The sequence below is a fragment of the Meles meles genome, chromosome 13 (assembly GCF_922984935.1).
Source record: "Meles meles chromosome 13, mMelMel3.1 paternal haplotype, whole genome shotgun sequence".
NCBI lineage: Eukaryota > Metazoa > Chordata > Mammalia > Carnivora > Mustelidae > Meles > Meles meles.
The window spans coordinates 72326885-72352969 of record NC_060078.1 but is presented as its reverse complement, the minus strand read 5'-3'; the positions used below and the strand labels follow the sequence as shown (position 1 = coordinate 72352969).

General features: G+C 35.9%; 1 protein-coding gene across 1 annotated transcript in view; it reads right to left on the bottom strand.

Moving 5' to 3' along the window:
• Positions 1 to 4656: 4656 nt before the first annotated feature.
• Positions 4657 to 26085, bottom strand: part of TRUB1 (TruB pseudouridine synthase family member 1) — a 40360-nt gene continuing 18931 nt past the window's right edge. The window contains exons 4-8 of the mRNA XM_046027952.1: positions 21318 to 21399; positions 10402 to 10474; positions 8566 to 8705; positions 6252 to 6308; positions 4657 to 5498 (exon numbers count right to left, since the gene is read on the bottom strand). Of these exons, the coding sequence (XP_045883908.1) occupies positions 5239 to 5498; positions 6252 to 6308; positions 8566 to 8705; positions 10402 to 10474; positions 21318 to 21399 (612 nt within the window). The 3' untranslated portion in view covers positions 4657 to 5238. The remainder of the gene's footprint in view (positions 5499 to 6251; positions 6309 to 8565; positions 8706 to 10401; positions 10475 to 21317; positions 21400 to 26085) is intronic.

The following is a 26085-nucleotide window of genomic DNA, read 5'->3' as shown; positions in this document are numbered from 1 at the left end:
TGCCAACTCTAAAATATTTATAATCGCATTTTTTACAGAAAAATTTGCTGAACCACAGCTTAAAGTAATAAAGTAAAAGCAAAAACAACAATAAAAGCCCAGTTTATTACAGGGTTTATAGTATATGTTTAAGTAAGATGTATGAAAAAGGCACAAAAGATAGGAGATAGGAAATGGAAAGTTGTATTGCAAAGTTTCTACATATGAGGTGGTATAATGAAGGTAATTTGTGATAAACTGAAGATGTATATCCTAAATCCTCCAGCAAACACTAAGACATTTTTAAAAGGGGTACAATAAGCCAAAAATGAGACAGAATGAAATATAATGGAATACTAAAAAAAATACTCAAAGCTGAAAGCTAATCAAATGCCCATCATTCAGTAGAATCAATAAAGAGTGGTATATTCACATAATGGAATACTGAACAATACTGAGAATGAGTGACTTACAACCATAGGCAACAAGATGGCAGAATCTCCTAAATGTAATCTCCAGCAAAAGAAGTCAGACATCAAAGAGTATATATTACATGTTGTTTATATAAATCATGAAAGCAAATTAATAAGCTATGTTAGAAGTGATTATCCTTGGTGGTAGGGTGAGGTTCAGTGGCAGTGACTGGAAGAGAACTTTGGAGGGCTTTTGGTGGACTAGAAACGTCCTGTTTCTTGATTTGGTTGCTGGTTCACATGTGTCTGCTTTTTGACAATTCATCAGTCTATACAGTTATGGTATATGCAATTTACCATATAGATATTATCAGTTAAAGCAAAAAAAAATATTGAAACTATATTTAAACACATATGTATATTTAAACTAAAATCTAATGAAAGAACAAGATAACACACAAGAGGCATTTCGGGAAAAAGGTGATATTCTAGAACTTTTCTAAAAACACAATAATCATTAAAATGAATATACAGGTAAAGAGTAAACTAAAATGGCAGAAGGAATTCATTATCTGGAAAAGATTCCAAGAAATCCCCCAAGCTCCAGCACAGAGGGATAGAGATAGAAAATATAAGAGTAATTAGATACATAAAACAAACTGAGAAGACAAGACATAATCTAATCTGACAACTGGATGGAAGAGATGCAATATTCAAAGAGACGAAGGGTGAGAATTTGATGAACAACATGAAAATTCAGGTTACAAGGAATGAGTTTCTGAACAGAATAAATACACATTTATTTTGGACTCAGAAGCCTACTATTTCAGAGCTAGGGAAGTTCTTAGACAAGTCCCCCCTTTGTTTCAAAGATAAGAAAACGGAGGCCCCAAAAGATTGAAATGATTTGCCCGGATCAAAAAGCTGATTAATAATAGGTAAAGAAGTGATCTTAATATATTTTAAGAGTCATGAATAAGAAGATATAGTTATTTCTGACTTCAACTTTCCTGCTGATCACCATTTACAACAGCAATCCGAAATATTCCTGTTCATACATTTAACTCAAGCTGAAAATACGAAGGCATTACTGATTCAAACACCACATAATAAGTAGTTAACGAATGATACTTAATGATTAGGCCAAACTAGGGCTGCCCACACATAGTGTAAAGAAATAGTTTTAAGACAAGTCTTCTACAGATTTGACTACAAGGCCATCAGAATGATTTCAATACATAAACTATCTATTATAGCCTCCTATTTAAATTTTTCAACATTTTAGAGTGCTTTTTGAATTACATTTTCTCTATTATATACATAATGACAGAAGGTAAATTACTTTCTTCCTTTGAAATAGAACAACTCACTATCGAAATGAACCTCTAAGTGCCCACTGTAAGTCTGACACAAATTTCAAACTGGTCAGGAGTATAAAATGTACTGAAGACCTGATATAAAGCACTCTTCTATTTTATTTTACAAAATTAATCGTTTCTGATGATGGATTAATAGCTTGTATTAATTCAAGTATTTAAGAAGAAAAGATTTAGTCAGTATAGGAAAATGTGAATTTAGCCCTTCTTCAAATTTTATCATTTGAATTAGCAGAGAGTAAAATCTGTATTATTCTAAAGTTCAAAAATTTTAAAATAATAAGTAAAATAATCCTAGGACCACCTTTGATGACTTCTAGGACAAAATATTTTTCAGAAATAAAAAAATCTAAAGTGTAAAAATTAAGTACTTTGGTACGTTCCAGGTTGAAACATTTTCAGGAAGTCCTTTTACTTACAAGCAAAACAACTTTATCCTATCATTAAACTTTAGGCCTAGAACTACATAATGAAAAAAAAAAAAACAGCTGGTACTTAAATGCTAGAATCACAGAAGAAAACGAATTTATTGATGAGTCTTGAACCTTTCAGAGCATCTTGATCAGTTTCAGCTGTTTATGACAGTTAAGAATACTCTAAAGTTAAAAAATTTTAACTATTCATATCATAAATCTGACAACTATATAAGGGGAATAGTTACTAAAATTAATTAGCAAATATAGCAAAAATGAAAAATGAAATGAATATTAAAAAGACAACAGGCCATGAAAATACTTCTACCAAGTATTTACTACACAAATAACTCATACAAATGTATAAAGAAACCATTAAGACATTTATTTCTAAAATGAACAAAGTATACGAAAAAGTTACACAAAAGCAGATTAAGAGCAATTTTGAACTTTTATACTTACTAAATTAGCAACAATATATATAAAACCCCTATCCAAAGCTGTAAGCTTTTAATGAACTGATATACTCAAATGGTGCCACTGTAAAATGTTGTAACTCATTGGGAAAGTAATAAGGCAAACATATTCAGAGTCATAAAACTGTTCTTATTTTCCACTTAATAATCCCATTCCCAGGAATTGATCCTAATAAAATTGAAAGTGTTCAGCAATAAGGAAATGGCTTAAATAAACGCAATACGAAGTAATATGATTAATAAAAACTAAATACAAATAGAGTCTGATTATCATGAAATGAAAAATTAGTCAATTAGAAAATCTAGTTGTCAAGACTGTGATCACATCAACAAAAAAAACAGGGAAACAGGAATACAAAATTAAAGCTCTGAGGACATAGCATCAGGATGGTGAGGACCCATGGGTCATTTTTCCATTTGGCAAAACTTCCTTCAGTATTTCCAATATAAAAAAGGATAAAATCTCTACTCTTCACTAGTAAATTACATGTCAGTTTTTAAGTCGAGTCAGTTTTTAAATCGTTCTCTAAAACTGGAATTTTCCTCATTTGACCTTAGTGGGCACTGCGGAACGAAATCCTGGAAGCCCGTGCCGTTCCACCAGGTCGGAGGCCAACACCACCACCTGTGGCTGATACGGACAGCAGGACACGAGATGTGAATAAGTAAAATTGTAAACTTTCAACTTATAACCTTGTGTGTTCGGTATCTGCATCAGGAGAGCAAACTCTTTTCCTTATAGTTTTTTGTGTTGTACATACTTAAAATTAGTTTTAATATTTTCATTTGAAATACATTGCTGCAGGGTACCTGGGTGGCTCAGTCAGTGAAGTATCCAACTCTCGACCTCAGCTCAGGTCTTGATCTCAGGGTTGTGAGTTCAAGCCCCGTATTGGAGCCTACCCCGCTCCCAGCATGGAGCCTACTTAAAAAAATAAATAAATAAAAATAAATAAATAAAATACATTGCCAATATGATGAAAATGCTCTGCTGAAGCATATAACTTTTTATACTGAATTTATATTAGACTAACTACAAATAAAATCACATTAGTTTACATGTTTAAATTTTTGAGTTAGTGGTTGAGACAACTTTAAAAAGAAAACCATTCCATAAAAACCTAGAAACTCCTATTTATGAAATTTCCAACTATTCTTCCTTTAGAAACTATATTTATCTGAATCAGTGAAGCAGGATTTGGACATCTCTAAAGATTGGCCACATAATATATTGCTTTCCCATAACAAAAATATAAAGCATTCATTATGTATGAAATGTGCCATTTTATAACATGAGTATGTTTTCAAAATTATGTTAAAAACAGACCTGGAACTTTCAGTAAGCTATTTGAATGGAAATGTCTGAGAGGCGCCTAGGTGGCTCAGTTGGTTGGGCATCTAGCTTCGGATCAGGTCGTGGTCCGAGGGTCCTGGGATGGAGCCCCGCATCACATCGGGGATGAGCAGGGACACTGCTTCTCCCTCTGTCTCCCCCGTCTTGTGCTTGAGCTCTCTCTCTCCCTCTCAAATAAATAAATGAATATGATCTTTAAAAAGAAAAAGAAAATGAGAATAGCTGGTTTTAAAATATTTAGAGCAGAAGAGAGTAACTGGAAATTCAGAGCAGCTACCTCAACATATACAAATGTAATTTGAAACAGCAAACTAAAAAAAAAAGAAAGAAAGAAAGAAAAAAACCCCCAAAAACTAGTGTCATGGGGACTAATGCCCTGTATAGGTATAAATACTTAAAAATAGAGAAAAGAAATTCTAAACCGAAGATACATCTTTAGCTTACTTTCAAAAAATTATGCTACTTAATAACTTGGTACAGGGTGGTTTACTATCTTGATGAAATCATCAGGAAAAGATCACACAGCTGCCAAAATATAAGACACAGGGCTGTCCCTTGCACTCACAGTAGAGGTGAATCTAATTAAATCTTCAGTCTTCTATTTACATTCTATTAGTGGTAGCAGCAATAATCTATTTACAAATATTTATTATGAAAGTTTATTAGTTTCTGAGATCTAAACAAACATATCTATAACCAGGGAAATACAGCCTTATCAAATAAATGTTCTCAATAACTGTAAACTTCAAAACGTGAGTTAAATAATGGCCTTTTCAAACATAAGGAATTCAATACAACAGAGCCACTAGAAAGCCAAAATAAAGTCAAAGCAACACTAATTTACATTCACTTTTGTGACACCAAAGAAACATGTAGCTCGAGTTTCCTTTTTCTTTGATTAGAGTATGTGCTCAACTTTTTCCGGGAAAAGACTCTGAAGGAAGATCAAAATCAGATTTTGATTTTCCTGAATCCAATCTAACAACATAATAACATCCTAAAAGAACACTTCATAGTAAAGCAAAGAACTGAGCAATGAACTGCAAGCCCAATTATAATGAGCAGATAAAGTGTACACGACAGAGACTGTAAATGATGAACGTTTTTCTTTACACACAAAAAAATCATGCGGGGTGGGGGGGAATAGTTGTCTTTTGCACGTAGCTTGTCATTCTGTACACAGGATTCAAATGTCAACCAAGAAATGATGACAATCCCAAACCAATCTTAAGATGTCTTAATTACATCATCTTCTCCCTTTGTCTCACTCAGAGTTATATATTCACAGCTCAAAACCTGTTCATTAGACTCCTCAGGTTTTGATTTTTTAAGTGCCAGCTCTGCTGGGAGAAGTGACGAGCAATGTTCCAGAGACTGTGCGATGTCATCAATCGTCCATTTGTCTTCGGGAAGGGCATGCTCCTCTAGTGTAAATGGTCCCTGTTTGGTTCGGGTCAGCTCTAGGACATTGGCACAGGAAGAGAGTTCTACAGCAACAAAAGGGGAAAAGAAAACCCACAGGGGAAATGATTCAGTATTTCATAGTCATGATGAGGTTCAAATGACAGAAGATCTTGATTCCAAATTCTCCAAACCATCCCACTAACAGTAAAACTATAATAATCTAATCTAAGAACCAAGAGCTTTGAGATTAACAAATGATGAAGTAGCAAAATAGTATTTAGTAACTCACCTAATAAACTGCTTTACAGCCTACGAGGGACTGGCACATACTTTTCTTATTTAGCCATGAAGCAAGCCCATGAGGGAACCATGACTCTCATCTGCAGATGACGTCATCTGGCCTGTCCGGTGCCACAGCTGCCAGCAAATGGCAGAGCTGGAATTGCAACCTTCTAGCTGTTTGCAAGACTGTGGCTTCCAGTTTTAAAAACATTTTTTTACTTATATCAATGAAAGTACCTCTTAGAAGGATAAATCTTTTCATCTTATCCCTTTGCATTAAAATATATCTGAAATAATGTTGGTTCTTACACTGATTATTCCCATCTTCATTTCCTGCTCCTCTCTTTTTCTCTTCTATTACAAGCATTTCACGGCAGCTGGTGATGCTGATAATTGTATGCCATAAACCTTCAATGCTTCTGAAGCTGAAGGCAGCAAGAGTACAGTTCCCTAAGGCCAGCACTCAGAGATATGAAAAATAGAAAATTCCCTCTTCCCATCAAAAAAGAATATTACTCTCTAAATGATAATTCATAATTCATCTTTATGCTTACCTTTGCCAATGTCACTGACCAAGCTTCTGATATAAAAACCTCCTCCACATTCAACATCTGGAATGTTAACAGTGACATGGTAAATTGCTAACCTCCATGAAATCCACTTTACATAGAAATGATGCCCCTAAACAAATGTAAAAATGCACTATGCAAACAATCGAGTGATAAAATATTTATGTGCTGAAACATAAATTATTCATCCAATAGCATATGTGTTTGTGAGATTGAAAAGTCAGAGTGTAGAGAAAGCAAACAACAAAAACTCATGAACACATTTTAAATTAACTGGCAAGTCACACCAACGTTAATACTACAGCCTTGTTCATTTAATAGGTTTTAAAAAGTTTAGAAATCTCAGCTTTGCTATTATGAGCTGTACATATAAAAAATATTTTCAGATTTGTACACCTTGTTCACTTAATTGGTTTTAAATAGTGGGACATCTCAGCTTTGCTATCAAGAGCTGTATATTTTTATATTTTCAGATTTACATACTCAACGAATACATCAAACAAAATCCCTTATCAGGGACAGTAATTATGTTTGGGAAAATACACTACATTGAGAGCTCAGTCTATTTAAATGTTCTCTTGGAAATATTCCTAAAGAAATCATAAAATAACTAAAATTACAAAATGTTCCAGAATGAATGCATATCTAAACATCTTCACACAGAATATTACACATTTACTGGTTAAGAGCAAGACTCTGGATTATTTTTATTCATCCACAAGATATCCTAAATTTCCACACAAAAGAACTATATTTCTGCTGCTTATAGTCTTATCATACAAAAAAAGTCACTTGAGGGAATTAACCAGAACTCACTACCTGGGGATTTTAATTCTTTTTTTTTCCCCCATCAGCTCAAGGCTGGGGGGCCATGGATGAGATAAAAAATGAACACTGGGATCAAAGCAGGTATATAAACATTCTTGCACTGTATTTGACTTTGGTGAAAAGATAGCTCTTTCAGGCCTACCATAACCTCCAAGTGAAAAAAATAGGTATTTACAACTTAAATGCAATCGGAAAAACTCAAATTTCTCTTCCTTTCATAGATAATATCTACTGTGCCAACACAGCTGCTGCATTTTCATGGAATGAAATATTTTTTAGCATATTTTTCTCATTACTTGTTAAACATTTTAGAGTCAGGACACTAAAGGAAAGAAGTGACTTAATTTTTTGACTGTACAAAGACCACATTCTATAGGAACTTTATATACATTAGAATGTCAAAGCAATGGAAGTTAGGGGAAAAAAAAGTTTTAGGAAATTATTTCTAAAGGGAATTCTATTTAGTAGGCATTGTGAAATTAAGAGCAGGATCAGTTTAAGGAAGCCTAATTTAGAAAAACTACAGCTTTTGGGGCGCCTGTGTGGCTCAGTGGGTTAAGCCGCTGCCTTCGGCTCAGGTCATGATCTCAGGGTCCTGGGATCGAGTCCCGCATCGGGCTCTCTGCTCAGCGCCGAGCCTGCTTCCCTCTCTCTCTCTCTCTGCCTGCCTCTCTGTCTGCTTGTGATCTCGCTGTCAAATAAATAAATAAATAAATAAATAAAAAGAAAAACTACAGCTTTTAATTCTTCACAGTTCATATACATGTTCATGATTTCAGCTACTACTTTCTGCAACTAGGAGATCATAAAATTTCCAAACCATAGAAACAAACTTTTTGGTTTTTAGATTTATTTCAAATACAGATTTGTAGATAAATTCAAATTAATAACCTGAGTTAAAGCTTACTGCATGTCCAAGAATACATTTCTGCCTTACCCATTATTTCCATATTGTCAGGATCTTTAGCAGTAACTTGCAGGTAACATAGAAAGGGAAGAAATAATCACTCTGCTCTTAGAATTTCCTGTCTAAAAACTGAAAATGCTTTGTTTTAAAAGGGCAATTTAAATTTTAAAACTGAATGTAAGCTACCAGGTACTAGCCAAAATGGGGGAACAAGCATCCATAAGATAATAAAACACAAAATATAAAATTTTGAAAGCATATACCCCTTATCTACTCTTTGCCATTAGAGATCAAAGGTATGTTACTTCCAACTTCAGAAGATAGTATGATATATAAAAAATTCAGTCTATTTAGAAAAGTATTTCTAAACTTCCATGTAGCTATCAGTTTTTTCATTAAATAGAAAGGTATTAATAAATCCTAACCTTACTTAAATTCAAATTTTAAAAAAATCTCCAATATCCTAGGATTAAATTATCCTAATTAAATTAAATTACCCAAAAGTAGCCAAATGCAGAATAAAGGTACATGTAATTACAAATGATTTCAAATTTCCCACCTTACCTAAGGTGAAAAATGGTGGCTGGAATTTTTGAAGGGAGAGACTGTATACGGTAACAGGCCTGGCGGGTTTTGCTTCTACTAGTTCGCCTCTCTTCATTAAGGTTGAAAGTCTCTGTCCATCTTTCTTTAATGCAGAATAGCTTGCAAGATAAGAGAGGGAGAGAGGGAGTAAAGGAGAGAGGAAAGATTAAGAAAGAAAGACAGAGAATAACTCCACATTACAGCACGGAAAGAAAGGAGAACCAGAGCCCTTAAATTGAATCTTTCTAAGACATGAACTATTTTTTTCTTCTAATCTACTCCATGATGGCGCCAGAGACAGAGTTCCTAAATAGCTTTAAAGCTAAAGCTCAATCTGCTCCCAATGAACAGTATTGCCAATTTTACACTTTAACCTTCTCTCTGAAGATGGTCTGTTCATGCGTTCACTGATCCTGGTTCTGGGTTAAGCGCACAAGGACTCTGGTCACAGTAGTCTCCACTGTATTTCCTTTAAGCAACTTCCATTACAATAATATTCATTTTCACATAAAATTTAATAAAATATTTCTAAAATACAAATCTACTTAATAGATCTTAAGCTTTGTGTGATAAAATTTTATTAATCACAAAATACTTGGAATAATCAACAGAGAAAAAATTTCTAAAACTGCTCTTATAAATAGATATAAATGTGTATGTTAACAATAATGATCAAAAAAATAACATTTATTCATAGCCTGCAAAATTTTTTAAACCTTCATCTGAGGCAAAATTATGAAAACACATTTCCCTATAGATATTTCAGTGTTCCTGAAAAAAAATCAAGATATTAAAGTAAAACATAAATACTAAATTCTAGGGATGCCTGGGTGGCTCAGTCAGTTAAGTATTCAGCTCAGGTCTTGATCTCAGGGTCATGGAGTTCAAGGCCCACATTAGGCTCCATGCTGGGCACGGAGCCTACCATATTAATTAATTAATTAATTAATTAATATATATATAAATAATATATATATAAATAAAATATTAAATTCTAAAAGAACTGTCAGTCACTTCTCCAGACACATGATTCAGCCATTTTTTTAAAATAAAAAGCAATTTGCTTGAAATGGTAATGTGCACAAAAAATATGGTTAAGTGGTACTCAATATTCTTATACTTTTATTTTTTTTTAAAGATTTTACTTATTTGACAGAGATCTCAAATAGGTGGAGAGGCAGGCATAGAGAGAGAGGAGGAAGCAGGCTCCCCACTGAGCAGAGAGCCTGATGGGAGGCTCGATCTCAGAACCCTGGGATCATGACCTGAGCCAAAGGCAGAGGCTTAAACCCACTGAGTCACCCAGGTGACCCTATTCTTATACTTTTAATACATTATAACTCTCATCTGTTTCATCTGTTGCAGAGATTTGTGAAGCAGATTCTGGGCCTAAAAGAATGGTCCTCACACCTGAAAAAAAGTACTAACTGGACTATGAATCACAGCTCTGACACCAGTAGTCACCTGGACTGGTCCCTTCACAGCAACTCCGGGAAAACCGGCATCTTTACACTCCAGTACTGCCCTGAGGTATACAGATAGAATCAGAAAGACCGATAAACTCTGGAATAGCATCGATGTCAGGCTGTGGCAACATCCAGAGACAGAGGAAACCACATTCTACGACCTCAGAGAGTGCTGGAAGCTCTGTAACTTGCCTAAATCAGGCTCACCTTTACTTGATCATACGTTATGTCAGAATAAAAGGTGCCTCTACTACATAAAAGGAAGCCCCCCTTTTTTTCTCATTAAAGTGATATTAAACACTGAAAAATAAAAATTAAACATTTATCCAAATTCAATAATTGAACTTACAGGGGAGGTACCTGCATTATATTCCCAGTAAATTTCTGTAGAATGCCTTCAATATCTTCTTGTGTTATTTTATCTGCCAAAAATGAATAAAAAATGGAATACTGTAACAACCACAGAAATATACATGCTGTTTTCACAGCACTGAAAGGTCTGAATATTCAATTAAAAATTGAATTTGTATGCCAAATTCTACCTTGTTGAGATGAATAAAATACATATTAATGAGATAAAAGGGGGAGAAATTCTTGTATTGTGTAATAGTAAGACTAAATTTCTTTCGCTTCAATTTTTTCTCCAAATTTTCTCCAAAACTGATCCAGTCACCTTGTTACATTTAGTTGGTTCTTACTATAGCCTTTAGAAGACCTGAGAAAATGTTGCATTAGCTATAGAAACAGTACTGTCGTATTAAAAAATGAGATCGGAAAGTAAGTAGAGAAATACAGGTAAGCCCCCTTTTTTTTCTTAAACTGAAGTATAATTCAAGTGTACAATGTGATGATCTGAAAAATATACATTACCTAGTACTCACCATGGTAAGTGGTGATGGGCAAAATAGGTGATCGGGATTAAGAGGTACATGCTGCCAGTTGTAAAATAAGTCAATTATGAGAATGAAAAGTACAGCATAGAGAATATAGTCAATAATATTGTGGTAACTTTGTATGGTGACAGACGGTAAGCAGTGAATATCTGTTTTCCACCTGAAACTAGCATAATATTGAATGTCAGCTATACTTCAATTAAAAAATAAATCAATTAGGGACACCTGGGTGGCTCAGTGGGTTAAAGCCTCTGCCTTCGGCTAGGGTCATGATCCCAGGGTCCCACGTCGGGCTCTCTGCTTGGCGGGGAGAGCCTCTCTGCCTGCCTCTCTGCCTACTTGTGATCTCTGTCTGTCAAATAAATAAATAATAATAAAAAATCTCAAAAAAAATCAATTAAACTTTTTAGTTAAAAAATTTTTTTAAAAGGGGCTACGCCTGGTTAGCTCAGTTGGTGGAGCGTGTGACTCTTGATCTTGGGATTGAGTTCAAGCCCACCTTGGGTGTAGATAGTACTTAAAAATAACATCTTATATAAGTGGCTTAAGTTTCTCCAGGCATCAAATACGATAAACAACTTAACACGGTATTAAAAAGATTATTAAGTATTAACCACATTAAAAATTTCACCTGCTAGATTTCAAAACTGTTCTGTGGAATGGCATAAGACTGACACATTCACATTCGATTCTGTCCCCAAGTAAAGTTGTATTTACTTGTCTCCTTCTGTCCCTTCACTGCTTAGAATTTCTCTGTTCTTTTAAACAAACACTCCCAGGAGCCTGATTTTTAAAAATAAGCCAGTGCAAAAAAAGAATGTACATAGCAAAGATATGATTACTAAGCATTTTTTAAACAATGATTTTAGGAAATTTGAATGGAGACATAAAGCTTTCAATGTCTGTTAGTCACATTTTCAACTTCTATTTAATACTCCTTCCAACAGACTATTATGAACTATATTAACTACAAAATACTATTACTATAATATTAAAGTACAGTTCTATGATTTTAACAAGTGAAAACTATAACACACTGAAATTCAGTATTTGGGATTTTCATACATATAGATGACTATATATATATTTCATACTCAATAATTATAGAAATATTCTATAACTTGTTTAGGTTACAGTCAATGGAAAAAATATATTTTTTCAAGGTTTTATTTATTTATTTGAGACAGACAGCACAAGTTGGGAGGAAGATCAAAGGGCAAGGGAAAGGCAGACTCGCCACTGAGCAGAGAGCCCTGACATGGGGCTCTATCCCAGGACCCTGAGATCATAATCTGAGGGCAGATGCTTAACTGACTGAGTTACCCTGTAGAGCTTCTTTCTCACTCTGTAGGAAATTTATTCAAACTTTTTAGTTTAATACATACATGCTACAATTTGATTTTATTAAAAAAATATTTTCAAAAATAATGTGCTTTGAGCTATCGTTGTAAAACCAGAATAGAGATTAAAAGACAGCATGGAATACTGGATTCTGGTTTCAAAATCAACACAGGAATCTTAACCTCAGTGTGACCTGGATCTTCAAGCTAAATACAAACAAAAGACTAGAATCTACTAGACTCAAACAGAGAAGATATACAGAACTCAAAGAGAGTTTCTCCAACATCTAGTGGTTTATGAAGACGGATCTCAGATGGCTGTTCTCTTCACACTGTTTTTCAAACAGATGTAGCTCACGATATGATGAGTTTTTTCCATGAAAATTTTTCGCTATACTGCAACATTAAAACAATTACTGGTGGCACCCTAGTGATGCAAAACTTCCAAATCACACAGCCAATGCTACCTCCAAGGGGACCACTGCTAAAGATATGTCATTGCTGAGAACACTGCAAAACTTCGTAACTTAGCAATACATTTTCAAAACAAGACCAAACGCTTTCTACTTCTGCTAGGCTGGTCTCTTTACTAACATTCCTGCCAACGTATACTCCTTTTCCTGCTTGGGTGGCTCTCCTTTACTGACACTCCCCAACACAAGATGTTAAGATGTGCTCTTTGTCATTCTACTTCTGCCAAGATCTCTTTCTCTGACTTAGCATCTCAGGCATTTCTGGTTTGTGCTGTTCATTCTGCAATTATTCATACACAATGTTTTTTTATTAAAGATTTTGTTTATTTATTTGTCAGAGAGAGAGAAAGAGAGAGAGAAAACAGCTGGCAGAGGGAGAAGCAGGCTCCTTGCTGAGCAGGGAGCTTGAAGTGGGACTCGATCCCAGGACCCTGGGATCATGACCTGAGCAGAAGACAGACGCTTAACAAACTGAGCCACCCAGGTGTCTCAATCATACTCAGTTTTTAATTATTACCTACTATATGTATGCAGGTATTATCTTTCCAATGAAACTCTAAGCTCCTTAAAAGCAAAGGCAGTTCTTCTTATATAATGTACACAATTATGGCGGCACTCAAGACATTCCTGCTGAATTAGCTGAGCAGTGACAGAATGTCAAAGTCAAAGGGCATTTAAAAGTCACCAAGACCAATCATTCATCTGATGTTTGAATCATCATACAGAAAGCCTATGCAGCAAGTTGTTTTGCAATAAAAGTGAATATGATACAATCGAATAAAACATTATTTTTTAATATATGATTATTATATTCACTATATGAGTATGTGTGAAACATGCTGGCTATCTCTAAAATTGGTATTGGTACAATCCAAATAATAATTAATTATAAGAATAAAGACTCAAAGCACACCTGGGTGAGCTCAGGTGAACTCCTGGTCTTGACTCAGGTCGTGATCTCACGGTTGTGAGATCAAGCTCCATACTGCGCCCTGTCTTATGCTCAGTGAGGAGCCTGTCTAGATTCTCTCTCCCTGTGGCCCTCCCCACACTTGTGTTTTCTCTCTCTCTCAATAAATAAATAAATATTTTTAAAAAAAAATACAGATTCTACCTACAAAGGATTTAAAAGAAATGGAGAATAAAATCTCTAAAGCGATTATATCCAATAACAATAAAAAAAATTATATTTGAGGGCGCCTGGGTGGCTCAGTGGGTTAAAGCCTCTGCCTTCGGCTTAGGTCATGATCCCAGGGTCCTGGGATCGAGCCCCGCATCGGGCTCTCTGCTCTGCAGGGAGCCTGCTTCCTCCTCTCTCTCTGCCTATAATTTTGTAAAAAATTATATTTGATAAAAGAAGATGGGTATGATAAAAATGTCATAGGACTTGGGTAAGTATTCTTTTCTTAGGGACTAATAATTCATCAGTGTGCCAGTATTCATTTGAAATTAATTTTAAAAAGTCATTCTCATAAAATTAATGTATGCAAGATCATGTCACACATTATTATTTGCTTAAAATGTGTTGGCCCTACTTATATCATGATAGCTGGTACTTAAATGAACTATGGAGTTAAAAGCAATATTCAACCATGGTAGAGTAAATGGTACCAGACAAGCATTACCACTGTAAGCAGCTATTTAACTGGAAAAAATATATAATATACAACTGTTTTTGAACATTAGACAACAGACAGCAACGACTATAATCCCTAAGAGAAGGGAAAGAAACAGGCAAGGCCCTTCTGAGGTTCACTTGCTTTCACTTGGAGACGCTTTCTGAGCCATAGTGCAAGGAGGGGAGTAAGAGCACTGTGATCCTGCTAGAGTAGGGAGCTAGACAGACATGAGCAGTGGGGGAGAAAAGAGGGTGGTGGACCCCCCAGTCTCCACCCAGAGACCAGCCTATCTCCCTTAGAGCAACCTTTTTTGCTACACTTCTGGAGTATACTTCCCCTTTGCTAAATAAAACCTTTGCTGCTTTAATTCTCTCTCAAGTCTCTCAACAGAATTTTTCCCTTCAAGAAGACAAAAACCAAGGAATTTAGCAATCTCACTGAATAAAAATCAAGAGCTTGGGGAAGCAGCAGCAGCTGGAATTTGAGAGAACCACACAGAGAAAGAGATGTCTACAGGGTCCACTAGATACTGACTACATTCCAAGCTGCACATAATACAGTGAGTTGCCACAAAATTAACCAAAGAATCACTATCAAAGCTCTTACAAGGTGGGCTCTTACAACCATCCAGAATGAAGGAACTTGGCTGAATACCCAGGGCATTTGACTGAGATCTCAGAGAAGCCAGTCGAAGAAGTAGGGTTCATGTAGACGGGAAAAATGTCTACTTTAGATGTCCCCCTAACAAGGAATCTACCCAAAAGTGACTCAAATTAGGGAGTCTAGCAAAGCTGAAAGACACAAGACCAATATTGAAAAGTTAACTCCTTTTCTCTATACTAGGAATGAATTACTAGAAACTAAAATTTTTAAATTCAATTTATGATAGCATCAAAAAATATGAAGGACTTAGGGTTTCACATACAAAAGACGTGAAAGATCTACATACTGAAAACTACAAAAATAGGTTTGATGTTATTTCAAAATAAAAAGAAAGGTCATAAAGGAATAGTATAACAACTTTATACTAATAAGTTTGAAAATTTAGATGAACCAATTCCTAGGGTAAAAATTACCTAAAATGACACAAGAAATAAAAAATATTTTTGATATTTAATAAAGAAGGCCAATCCATTACCAAAAACCTTCCTAACAAAGAAAACTCAAGATGTCTACCAGTAAATTCTACCAAGTATTAGAAAAAGAAATAATGCCAATCTACACAAATTCTAGATAATAAAAAAAGAGATGAGAATATTCCCCATCCCATTTTATGAAGTCAGCATAACTTTGATATCAAAACCAGTCAAGGACATTAATAGGAAGAAAAATAAAGGGTAATCTTCACTCAGAGACAAAGATGCAAAAATACTACATTAAATATTGACAAACTAAATCCAACAATTTATATAAAGGATAACATATTGTGATCAATTTGGGCTTATTCTAGAAATGTAAAGTTAGTTTAATATGTGAATAAGGAGAAAAATCAACAGATACAGAAAAAGTATTTGACAAAATTCATTGTCTATTCATATTTTAAAAAAAATACAACAGCTGGAAGTGCCCCGCTGGCTTAGTCAGTAGAGAACGCGACTCTTGATCTCAGGGTTTTGAGTTCAGGCCACACGTTGGGGGGTAAAGCTTATTTAAAACAAACAAACAAAGTAACAAAAAAGCAGTAAGTTAGGTACAAAAAGCAACTTCCTACTCTGACAAGAAAGCTATAAACTTTTTTTAAACAGAAAAACTTGCTCTTTCAGATACCAAGATCTATTCTAAAACTAGAGCAATTAAGATAGTTTGGTGTTTGGTGTTACCAAAAGAACAGAGAGACCAGTGTGACAAAATATATTCCAAACAAACCCGTATCTATAAGGTGCTTGATTCATGACCAAGGAGACAATGCAACAGGGAAGTGCTGGGCCATACAGGACACCCATACAGGGCGGGGGTAGAAAGACAGGTGGATTGCAGATGTAATGTGAAAGGCAAAGCACTAAAACTTCTAGAATATAGGAAAATGTCTTCATACTTTTGGGGCAGGAAATTATTTTTTTTAATATTTTTATTTATTTATTTGACACAGAGAGAGAGATCGCAAGTAGGCAGAGAGGCAGGCAGAGAGAGAGGGGGAAGCAGGCTCCCTGCTGAGCAGAGAGCCCGATGTGGGGCTCGATCCCAGGACCCTGAGATCATAAGCTGAGCCAAAGGCAGAGGCTTAACCCACTGAGCCACCCAGGCGCCCCATGTTTTTTTTTAAACTAGGCACCAAAACGACTGGACGGATCACAAAGGAAAAGACTTGATGAAGTGGGCTAAATTAAAACTAAAAACTTCTGTTTTCCAAGACACAATTAGGAGAGGTAAAAAACAGGGGTGCCTGGGTGGCTCAGTGGGTTAATGAGAGGTAAAAGATAAGCCACAGCGTAGGAGAAAATATCCATAAGACATATAACAAAAGAGCATATACCCAGAATATACAAAGATCTTGTACAAATCGTTATTTTTAAAAAGGCAACTCAGTACAGAAATTAAAAAACAAAAACAAAAGAAGAGGCGAGAGACCTGGACAATACAGAAAAGAATATGACTAAGGAGCCAAAGCACATATGATAAAGTGCTGAATCTCATTAATAATCAAATGAGAATCACAATGAAATACCACTACACACATCAGACGGCCAACATTATTAACACTGTTAATACGATGTGTTGCCCAAGCAAGGGAAAGTCATTTACTGGTGGTAAAAACGCAGTTATACAATTACTTTCGAAAACCTGACAATTCCCAGTACAGCAGGATTACCCTGTGACCCAGCAATTCCACCTGGGGGTATATCCAAGAGAAATGAGTACATGTGTCTACCAAAAAACAGGTACAAAACACACATGGCAGCTTTATTCATAAAGCCTCAAACCAGGGTCAACCCAAATGTGTATCGACAGAAGAATGTTAGATATGGAATGGGGCTTGAAAGACGTCTCTAGGAATTTTCTATTTCATGACTAGACCGGTAGCTGCAAGGAGGTTTGCTTTGTGATAGTTCACTGAGCTGTAAATTTAAGCTTCATTCACTTGTCTTTATTCGTGTAACACTTCATAATAAAAAGGTTTAAACACAAACGAAAGGCACCGTAAGATGACTGATGCCGAGGTACACAGCAGCCCTACGAGAGGGTGTGCCCTATTTGTTTAAATCACAATCCGAGACCCCATTCAAGTCATCAGCTTCCTCCGAGAAGTGTGGGCAGCCAAAGAACAGTCCAAGAGGAGCCTCTCCCATTAGACAGATCAGCTACATCCACTCGAGAAGACCTTGCTAAATCCTGTCTTGGGATCAGGGAGTTGCAGGGTTTAGACCAGAGGATTAGCACGAGATACCACTTTCCTTTCACATTTCTGGCCTCCCAAGAAAAAAGCCACAAGACAGATAGAAAAACCTATTCTTCTTGCAGAAGCAGTCCGGCCTTCCCGGAAGCTTGGCCCACATCTGAGACAGCCTGGGACGCCACCACGGCCCTCATTTCCTGAGCTCAGCGAAGGGCAGATGAGCACAACAAAGCCAAGTGCCCTCAGAGACGCCAGCAACTGTGCCTGAGACTTAACACCCACATGTGGGTGAGGAAAGAGCCGCAGAAGGTAGGAAGAAAATGTGCCTTTAGTGTGACTATTAGCAGCAGTCATCTCTGCCATGCTTATGTACTGCCTGCTTATTTAGTCATGCTCTATGCTTCATCCTATAACCCACACATGGTCCTGGACACCAAGGATATAGTGAGAATGGAAAGAGACATGGTCTCAGCCGCAGAGCCTAGGGATTAACATGCAAATGTGTATTTATAAATGGTGAAAAGCTATTAAGGGATAAAGGAAGGTTCCATGAAAGAGAATAAAAGGAAGGGTTTTATTACTATGGTTTGAGTTTTCAGTCTACTGAGTCAGACTTGCCTTCTTATTCTTCTAAGCTTTCAGGTATCTGAAACAATGGTTAAAAACAGTGTTTGTCCAGAGAGAACAGAAATGACTGAAAAGCAGCCATTTGCCATTTACTGCATCCCGCCTTAGTTGCCTTCCCCCTATGTCAGTTGTCCTCAACGGGTCAATTAAGAACTTTTTTTTTTTTTTTTTAACCGTTAACAGTGATGGGGTGGGGCGGCAGCATCAGCAGCATTTCATAGCTGGGGACCAGGAATGCTGGCTGTCCTACAATATGCAGATGGGACAGCACGATCCAGTGTTCTGTGCACTACGTAACTTCTGGATGTCTGCCAGATACTTATGTGGGTGAAAGCCTGTTTATAATCACCTGAGGCTAGAATCTAAGTCTATTTTCCACTTAAACACGAAGTATTTTTTTGTACTGTTTTTCATATACTGAATTTTCCATTACTGAGTCATCAATACTACATCCCTGTATCCGTCTGCCTTTATACTTACGGCATTCATATTTGTGTCAACATCTGACGGGTTCATCACAACTCTTTGTGCAGTGATAGCTGCACATTTACATAGCAACACACGTGCTTATTATAAATTACTTTTATCTCTTCTTTATATTCTGTTTATTGTATTATATTGACTTCTTTCCTAACATGTAGGTAGGGGAGAGTATCTCTGAATTTTAGTTCGAGATAATAAGGAAGGTACTTAGCACTTAGACTCAGCACTGAGTCTCAGAGAGTTGAGAACATAGGTCCTAGTTTTTCATTAAACAGAAGCTCCTTAAGGACACAGGTTAGGTCTCATACTTATTTATTTTCCCCTTGGTACCTGCTTTGGCAGCTTAAATCGATGACAGACATTTGCTAATTTACTTAAACCACACAGAAAACTCACGTCAATAAGCAAAATTCTCTGAGCTTTCATTTTCTGGGACTATAAATACTATTCAAGTATTCTTCTGATACTATTCCGATACTATTCACCATTCTTCCGATTATGTAGGTACTGGCATATACTTTAGTATACTCTGGAAATCTCAGATATCTTCCTATTGTCCTGTGCCTCTTTAATCCCTTGAAAGCTTTCTGCTGAAAATTATGGTTGGGTTTCTATTAAGTGAGGGTCTGCTATTATTTCCTAATAACAATAATTTCAAAGATAATTCAACTTCTTTTTAACTCAACATAAATCAGTAATTTATCTTTTGATTATGTTGTTTGATTAATCAAGTAAGATACTAAGTTACACATAAATGTTAACAAGACAAGTGAAGCAAACAAGGCCACGAAGAAGGTTGGTATGTAAAAAATATTAAGGATGCTCAACACAGTAACAGGAAAACCAGATGCCAGACTGGCTAAATTAAAAAGAGGTAACATTGAACACAGGCAAAAACAAACAAACAAACAAAAAACCTACAACAACCAGGAAGCCTACAAATAATTCACAATTGATGGCATAATAACATAGGTGAGCCAACTATACAGAATGGCAACCACTGTATTAGGAAGAGCCTCACACCCTGAGAGTTGCTAGGAAACCATTTCACTTATCTATCCTCACTCAAAGGAGTAAAAGAAGGAATGGCAGGGAAATGAAGGTGGGCCCCAGTGAGTTCTGTTTTACATCTGGAGAAACAGCTTTCCCTCTGTCATATTTTCTAATATACTCCAAAAGCAGAAGAACATGATTAGTTGTAAAGTACTAAACCTGGTATGTTTCAAAAGCTAAGAAATAGTTGTAAAAAAGTAAGTCAATAAACAATGACAAGACACAGGTAAAATCCCTAAGTCTTAGCTATAAATGTTTGTTTGGCAAGAGAATTATCTGGAAGAACTCAGAACGTTAAAAAAAAATTGATTACAGGAAAAGAGGCAATTATGATAAATCTTTATTAACAAACTCATATCAAATAAGCAAAAATGTGATCTTTCAATTTACACTATGCCGTATTTTTTTATTGTAGTTGTAAATTATTATTATTATTTTTAAAGATTTTATTTATTTATTTGACAGACAGAGATCACAAGGAGGCAGAGAGGCAGGCAGAGAGAGAGAGGAGGAAGCAGGCTGTCCACAGAGCAGAGAGCCCAATGTGGGGCTCGATCCCAGAACCCTGAGATCATGACCTGAGCTGAAAGCAGAGGCTTTAAGCCACTGAGCCACCCAGGCGCCCCTGTAGTTGTAAATTATGAACGATCCTTAAATTTTCTACAGATCTACAACTACTAAAGTAACAGACAAGGGCAATCTTGGTATTTAAATCTGAGCATGGCAATTCTACCATTAAAAAGTACTCATTTTTCTAATTTCTAGGATTTTTAAAATAACATTTCTGTACATCTGACATTAATATTCACTCAAGCTGTATACCATTTTAGTTTGCATATACTTCATTTTTTTAATTTAATGTAATGTATTAAGTCTAACAGACTGTTTTGTGATAATTAGAACAAAAGATTTATTTCTTCTAATCAAAGATGCATAACAGCTATTATCTAGGGGACCATCAATTGTGATTTCAAGATTTTGTTAACTATTTCAAATATAATCCTTATATAGAAATTTTAATTTTGTAAAGTAACATTAAATTCTTGTTCTCAAATTCAAATACGTATTGATCTTCAATGTGCCGTGTTATATCTTGCTTCTCTTAAATATCAGAGACAAGATTTGTCTTCCTTTTTACAGTTTGTAATTTTCACTGTTTTATTCCTGTAAAAAAAGTCATGTGTAACCCATGCAAATAATTGTTTGAACTGTGCTAACTTATCAATTTGGCTACTCAATAAAGTTATTGAAAGAGCTTACAAAAAAAAAAAACAACTCTCAATCCTATTCAAACTTTCAACTTTCAATCCTATTAACCCAAGGAAATGTACTAATAACTGTAATAATCACTGGTAATATCCAGTAAGACATTTATTTTAAAAGCCTGAATTCAAGAAACTTCCTCTAAATGTTAAAAAAGATGACATTGGATGAACATCATACCATAAGGTTTTTCTTCTGTTACTTTCCCAGTAGAATCTAGCGTGTCGGTAGCTTTCCCCAGTTCTCCAATGGCAATATACCTCTAGAGGAAGAGAAGCAAGGGAGAAAATTACGTCATAAGGTAAAAAAAAATTGTTACGTATGTCTTAAAATTTTATAGAGAATTTCACTAATAGTACCAACTTGACACTAAATTAAAGGTAAAAATAAGACTGCAGTTGTTTTGTTAATTTTTGATATGTGGGAAGCACTTGTATAAATTGAGGAGCATTCACAAACTTCCCACACCGGCCAACACGACAAGGAAAAGCCTGATTTTATTGACAATTATGGCTTATAAACACAGTTATTACAAACGTATTTCTAAAACCAGTTTTATACGAGGCAGTTTTGATTCTGAAAGAAAAATTTCCAAATATACTTATGAGTGGAGCCAATGGTACAATAAATCCCTACGTGGCCATCACAAGACTCAACAATTTTACCACACATACAATTAAAATTAATTTAAAAATAAAATCAGTTTACTACTTCTTATATGAAATACTAAAACCAAGCTCAGTAACTTGATTAGATACATAAACAAAAGCTAAATATGTAGAAAATGGGCCAAACTAGTATAGCAGGGGTAGTGTACTTAATATTACATGAGTTTTCTTAATGAAGAGAAATAACTACTTCTCGAGCTCTTTTGAAAGGAAAAAAGTCACTTCTAAGAACTGATCATAACTGATCATAATTCTTCATAAGTGAAGAATTACAGCATTCATAGTTAACTGAGGCCTACTTTACTTCTCACCTCTGGGCACAATTGTATTACATATTCTTTTTTTTTTTTTTTTTTTAAGACTTATTTATTTGAGAGAAAGAGCACACAAGTGGGGAGAGGGCCAAGGGAGAGAAGCGTACTCCCCAGTGCTGAGTGTGGAGCTTGATGTGGGGGCTCAGTCTCAGGACCCTGAGATCACAACCTGAGTTGAAATCAAGAGTCTGATGCTCAACTGACTAAGCAGGTCCCGTGTATTACATATTCTTTATACTGCCCTCTTTTGGTCAAATTCAAGTTTTACTTGGAACATCTCATGAAGCAGTGAGAAAAATGCAAGGAATATAATCCCCACTGAAAATAATCTGTAGTTATGTGGGCAGTTTGTTAAAGAGGAAGCTCAAAGTACTTTGCAGAAACTTAAGTTTATTAATGACAAGCTTATTAGGCTATTGAAGGAACCAGAGACAAAAATGAGAAAAATATTAATACTTCAAATTCCCATAAACAAGGATTTTATACCAGCTTATGTGCCCATTGATGAAATCATCTTCTATTATATAGCTCAAAATAATCTGTTTATGATTTTTATTTAGAAAGAGAGAGAAAGAAAGAACGAGCAGGGGGAGGAACAAAGGGAGATAGAGAGACTCTCCAGCAGGTTCTGCGCTGAGTGCAGAGCCCAACACGGGGCTTGATCGCAGGACCCTGAAATCATGACTTCAGCTGAAATCAACAGTCGCACATTCAACCAACTGAGCAACCCAGACACCCCTCAAAATAATTTTTCTAAACAATGGGCTACAGGAGGTAATATTCCAATGTATTTGAATTAATTTTTAAAAATTTCATTAGTATTGTCAGAGAAAGACATATACCATATGATTTCACTCATACATGGAATTTAAGAAAAAACAAATGAACAAAGGAAAAAAGAGACAAACCAAGAAACAGACCTTTAACTAGAGAGAACAAATGGAAGGTAACCAGAAGGGAGGTGGGTGGGGAGATGGGGAAAACGGGTGATGGGGTTTAAAAAGTACACTTGTGATGAGCACTGAGTAACATACAGAATCGCTGAATCTCTATACTGTACACCCCAAACTGATATACTCTGTATGTGAACTATACTGGAATTAAAATTTTAAAAGTCCCCCAAAAAACTCCATTGGTATTGATAAAAATTAGTTTCTTGTACGGGCGCCTGGGTGGCTCAGTGGGTTAAGCCTCTGCCTTCAGCTCAGGTCAGCTTCTGCTCAGCAGGGAGCCTGCTTCCCCCTCTCTCTCTGCCTCTCTGCCTACCTGTGATCTCTGTCTGTCAAATAAATAAATAAAATCTTAAAAAAAAAATTAGTTTCTTGTAACTAAACATTCAGTCTCATCACTTAATTGATGAGATGCTCCATTCCAGCTTCCATATTTTGGAACAATTGACCTGGATGAAGCGTAATCATGGAGAAAAGTACATACAGCAGAGTGAATGTGAAGAGCGTGGACTGAAAGGTTTGAATCCTGACTGCATCACATGAGTAATGTAGGTCAAGGAAGTCTTTCCTGCTGGAGCCTTGCTGTCCTTAAGATGGAGATGATAGGGGCGCCTGGGTGGCTCAGTGGGTTAAAGCCTCTGCCTTTGGCTCGGGTCATGATCCCAGGGTCCTGGGATCGAGCCCCACGTCCGGCTCTCTGCTCCGCAGGGAGCCTGCTTCCTCCTCTCTCTCTGCCTGCCTCTCTGCCTAGTTGTGATTTCTCTCTGTCAAATAAATAAAAAAAAAAAAAAAAAAAAAAAAGATGGAGATGATAATAGTACCTTGGAAGGGCAGAGCCGAGAACAATACCTGGCCATGGTGAGCAACACTGAACAACACTATTATCATCATTATTATTAAAAAAAAAAAAAAGAAGAAGAAGATACAGAATAATTTAATAATTTACAGTAACAGTGGGTAGAGTACCTCATCTAGCTACAGTGAGTTCCCATAAGAAACAGTAAAGCAAGAAAATGCTCTAATTTTTTCCTTAATTATCTATCTCATTGCATGAGAAAAACCCTGCAATCTATGCCTTGAAAATGTTGAAAATGTCTGTAACAAGTTTTAACCAGGAACCTTTTAATCTTGGAACATGCTTTCAAGTATGCAATATTCATTCTCCTCTTCTTGTCTCCAGACTCCAGGGGTTCTTGCACAAGCTACTTCCCTAGCCTTGAGCTTCCTCTCTTTTCTAAGACTCAAATCCTACCCCCTGCTCATCTTTCAAAGCCACCCTATTAATTCTTCTCAACTTCCAGTCACCTACCTGGGAGCAAAGCTAAGAGTAGGCGCTCAATACAAGTTTCTTACATAGAAGAAAGGCCTGTATCAAACCCACATCATGTATTCATTCATTCATTCATTCATTCGTACGTGCTTTCATTCAATCATGTTTCTTAAGGGCTGTGAATGTATAAATTATTTTCTTAGGAGCTTGTAAGAAATACAAAGATATATATTGATCCTTATCTTCTCCAATTACAAACTGTTAGCTTGGATTTTGCATTGCTGTTCTACTGTGTTTCTTACTAAATGGAAACATGGTAGCCACTTAATTAAAAATTTGTTGATAGAATTATATACATGTTGGAGAAGTTCTTATCTGTGAAATTCTTCACATTTTACCATAGTTTGGGACATCCAGATTGTATCTGCCAAGTTTCAAATCCTTCCAGGTTCTGTGCTTACACTTAATCTAGCTATATGCTTCATTTTTTTAAAAGGGAAATAAAATACCTAAATCAGCAATTCTCAAACATTGTGATTTAAACCCCTGTATACACTTGAAAGTTATTTAGAAACCCTGGCACAATTTTTTTTTATATGAGTTCTATCTGTTGATACTTACTGTGTTAGATATTAAAACACAAAAATGTTTAAAACACTGATATACATGTACACATTCCATTAACTATCAGAGGCATGCTATCAATCAGACAACCTCTGAAAAACTCCATAACATGCTCATCAGATTGCGAAGCTATGAAAATCGTTTTGACTTCAATAGACCCCTGAAAATGCCTCAGAAGTCCCTGGACCATACTTTGTCAACTGCTGATCTAAATCATAGCTGTTTTCTAGCTCTCCCTTGTTTGGCATCTAGTGGTAATAATCTTCTAGTTCTAGTCAATGGTCCACAAGCTACTTAGAAAAATCCAGCCAGACAGGCAAGCCCTCAAGAGAAACAAAACCTCACCACCAAGAAGAAAAAAAGACATGGGAATGTGTATACACACATCACCATTTTATCCTATGGGGTCAAAAGTATTTCTATTTACTGCCCTAAATTCTACAGAGAGACAGGATGCATACCTGATAATTCTGAATTCTGTTAAGGTATTCGTTACAACATAAATTGACTGCAACAAAACAAATGGAAGTCCTAAGAATTCTGAAAGAAGTTTCCACTGAACTGTGTGCTCTGTGGGATTCACGGTTTCTCTCTGCTACTAGTAGTATTCTACTTTCTACTTTACTCATCTTCAAGTTCCCTGAAACCCAGAGCAAGATATTAGCTGGACAGATTTAAGAGCAAATTGGCTTCTGTACTCTTCAGAAGAAAGGAAAATGTTTTTATATTACAGAAATATACACAATCATTTCCCTCTCAATTAGGCAATTGCTTTTTCTGAGGTTTGATGTGAAAGCTTGTGATTCAAAGTTTCACAAACAAAGGAATACTATTTATGATGAGGGAGAACTTTTTTTTAAAAACCTACCAAACCAAGAACATGTAACTTCAAATGTCTTCATTAAAAAAGGAATAACTCTGGGGCGCCTGGGTGGCTCAGTGGGTTAAAGCCTCTGCCTTCGGCTCAGGTCATGATCCCAGGGTCCTGGGATCGAGCCCCGCCATCGGGCTCTCTGCTCAGCAGGGAGTCTGCTTTCCTCTCTCCCTCTCTCTCTGCCTACTTGTGATCTCTCTCTCTGTCAAATAAATAAAATCTTTAAAAAAAAATAAAAAAAGGAATAA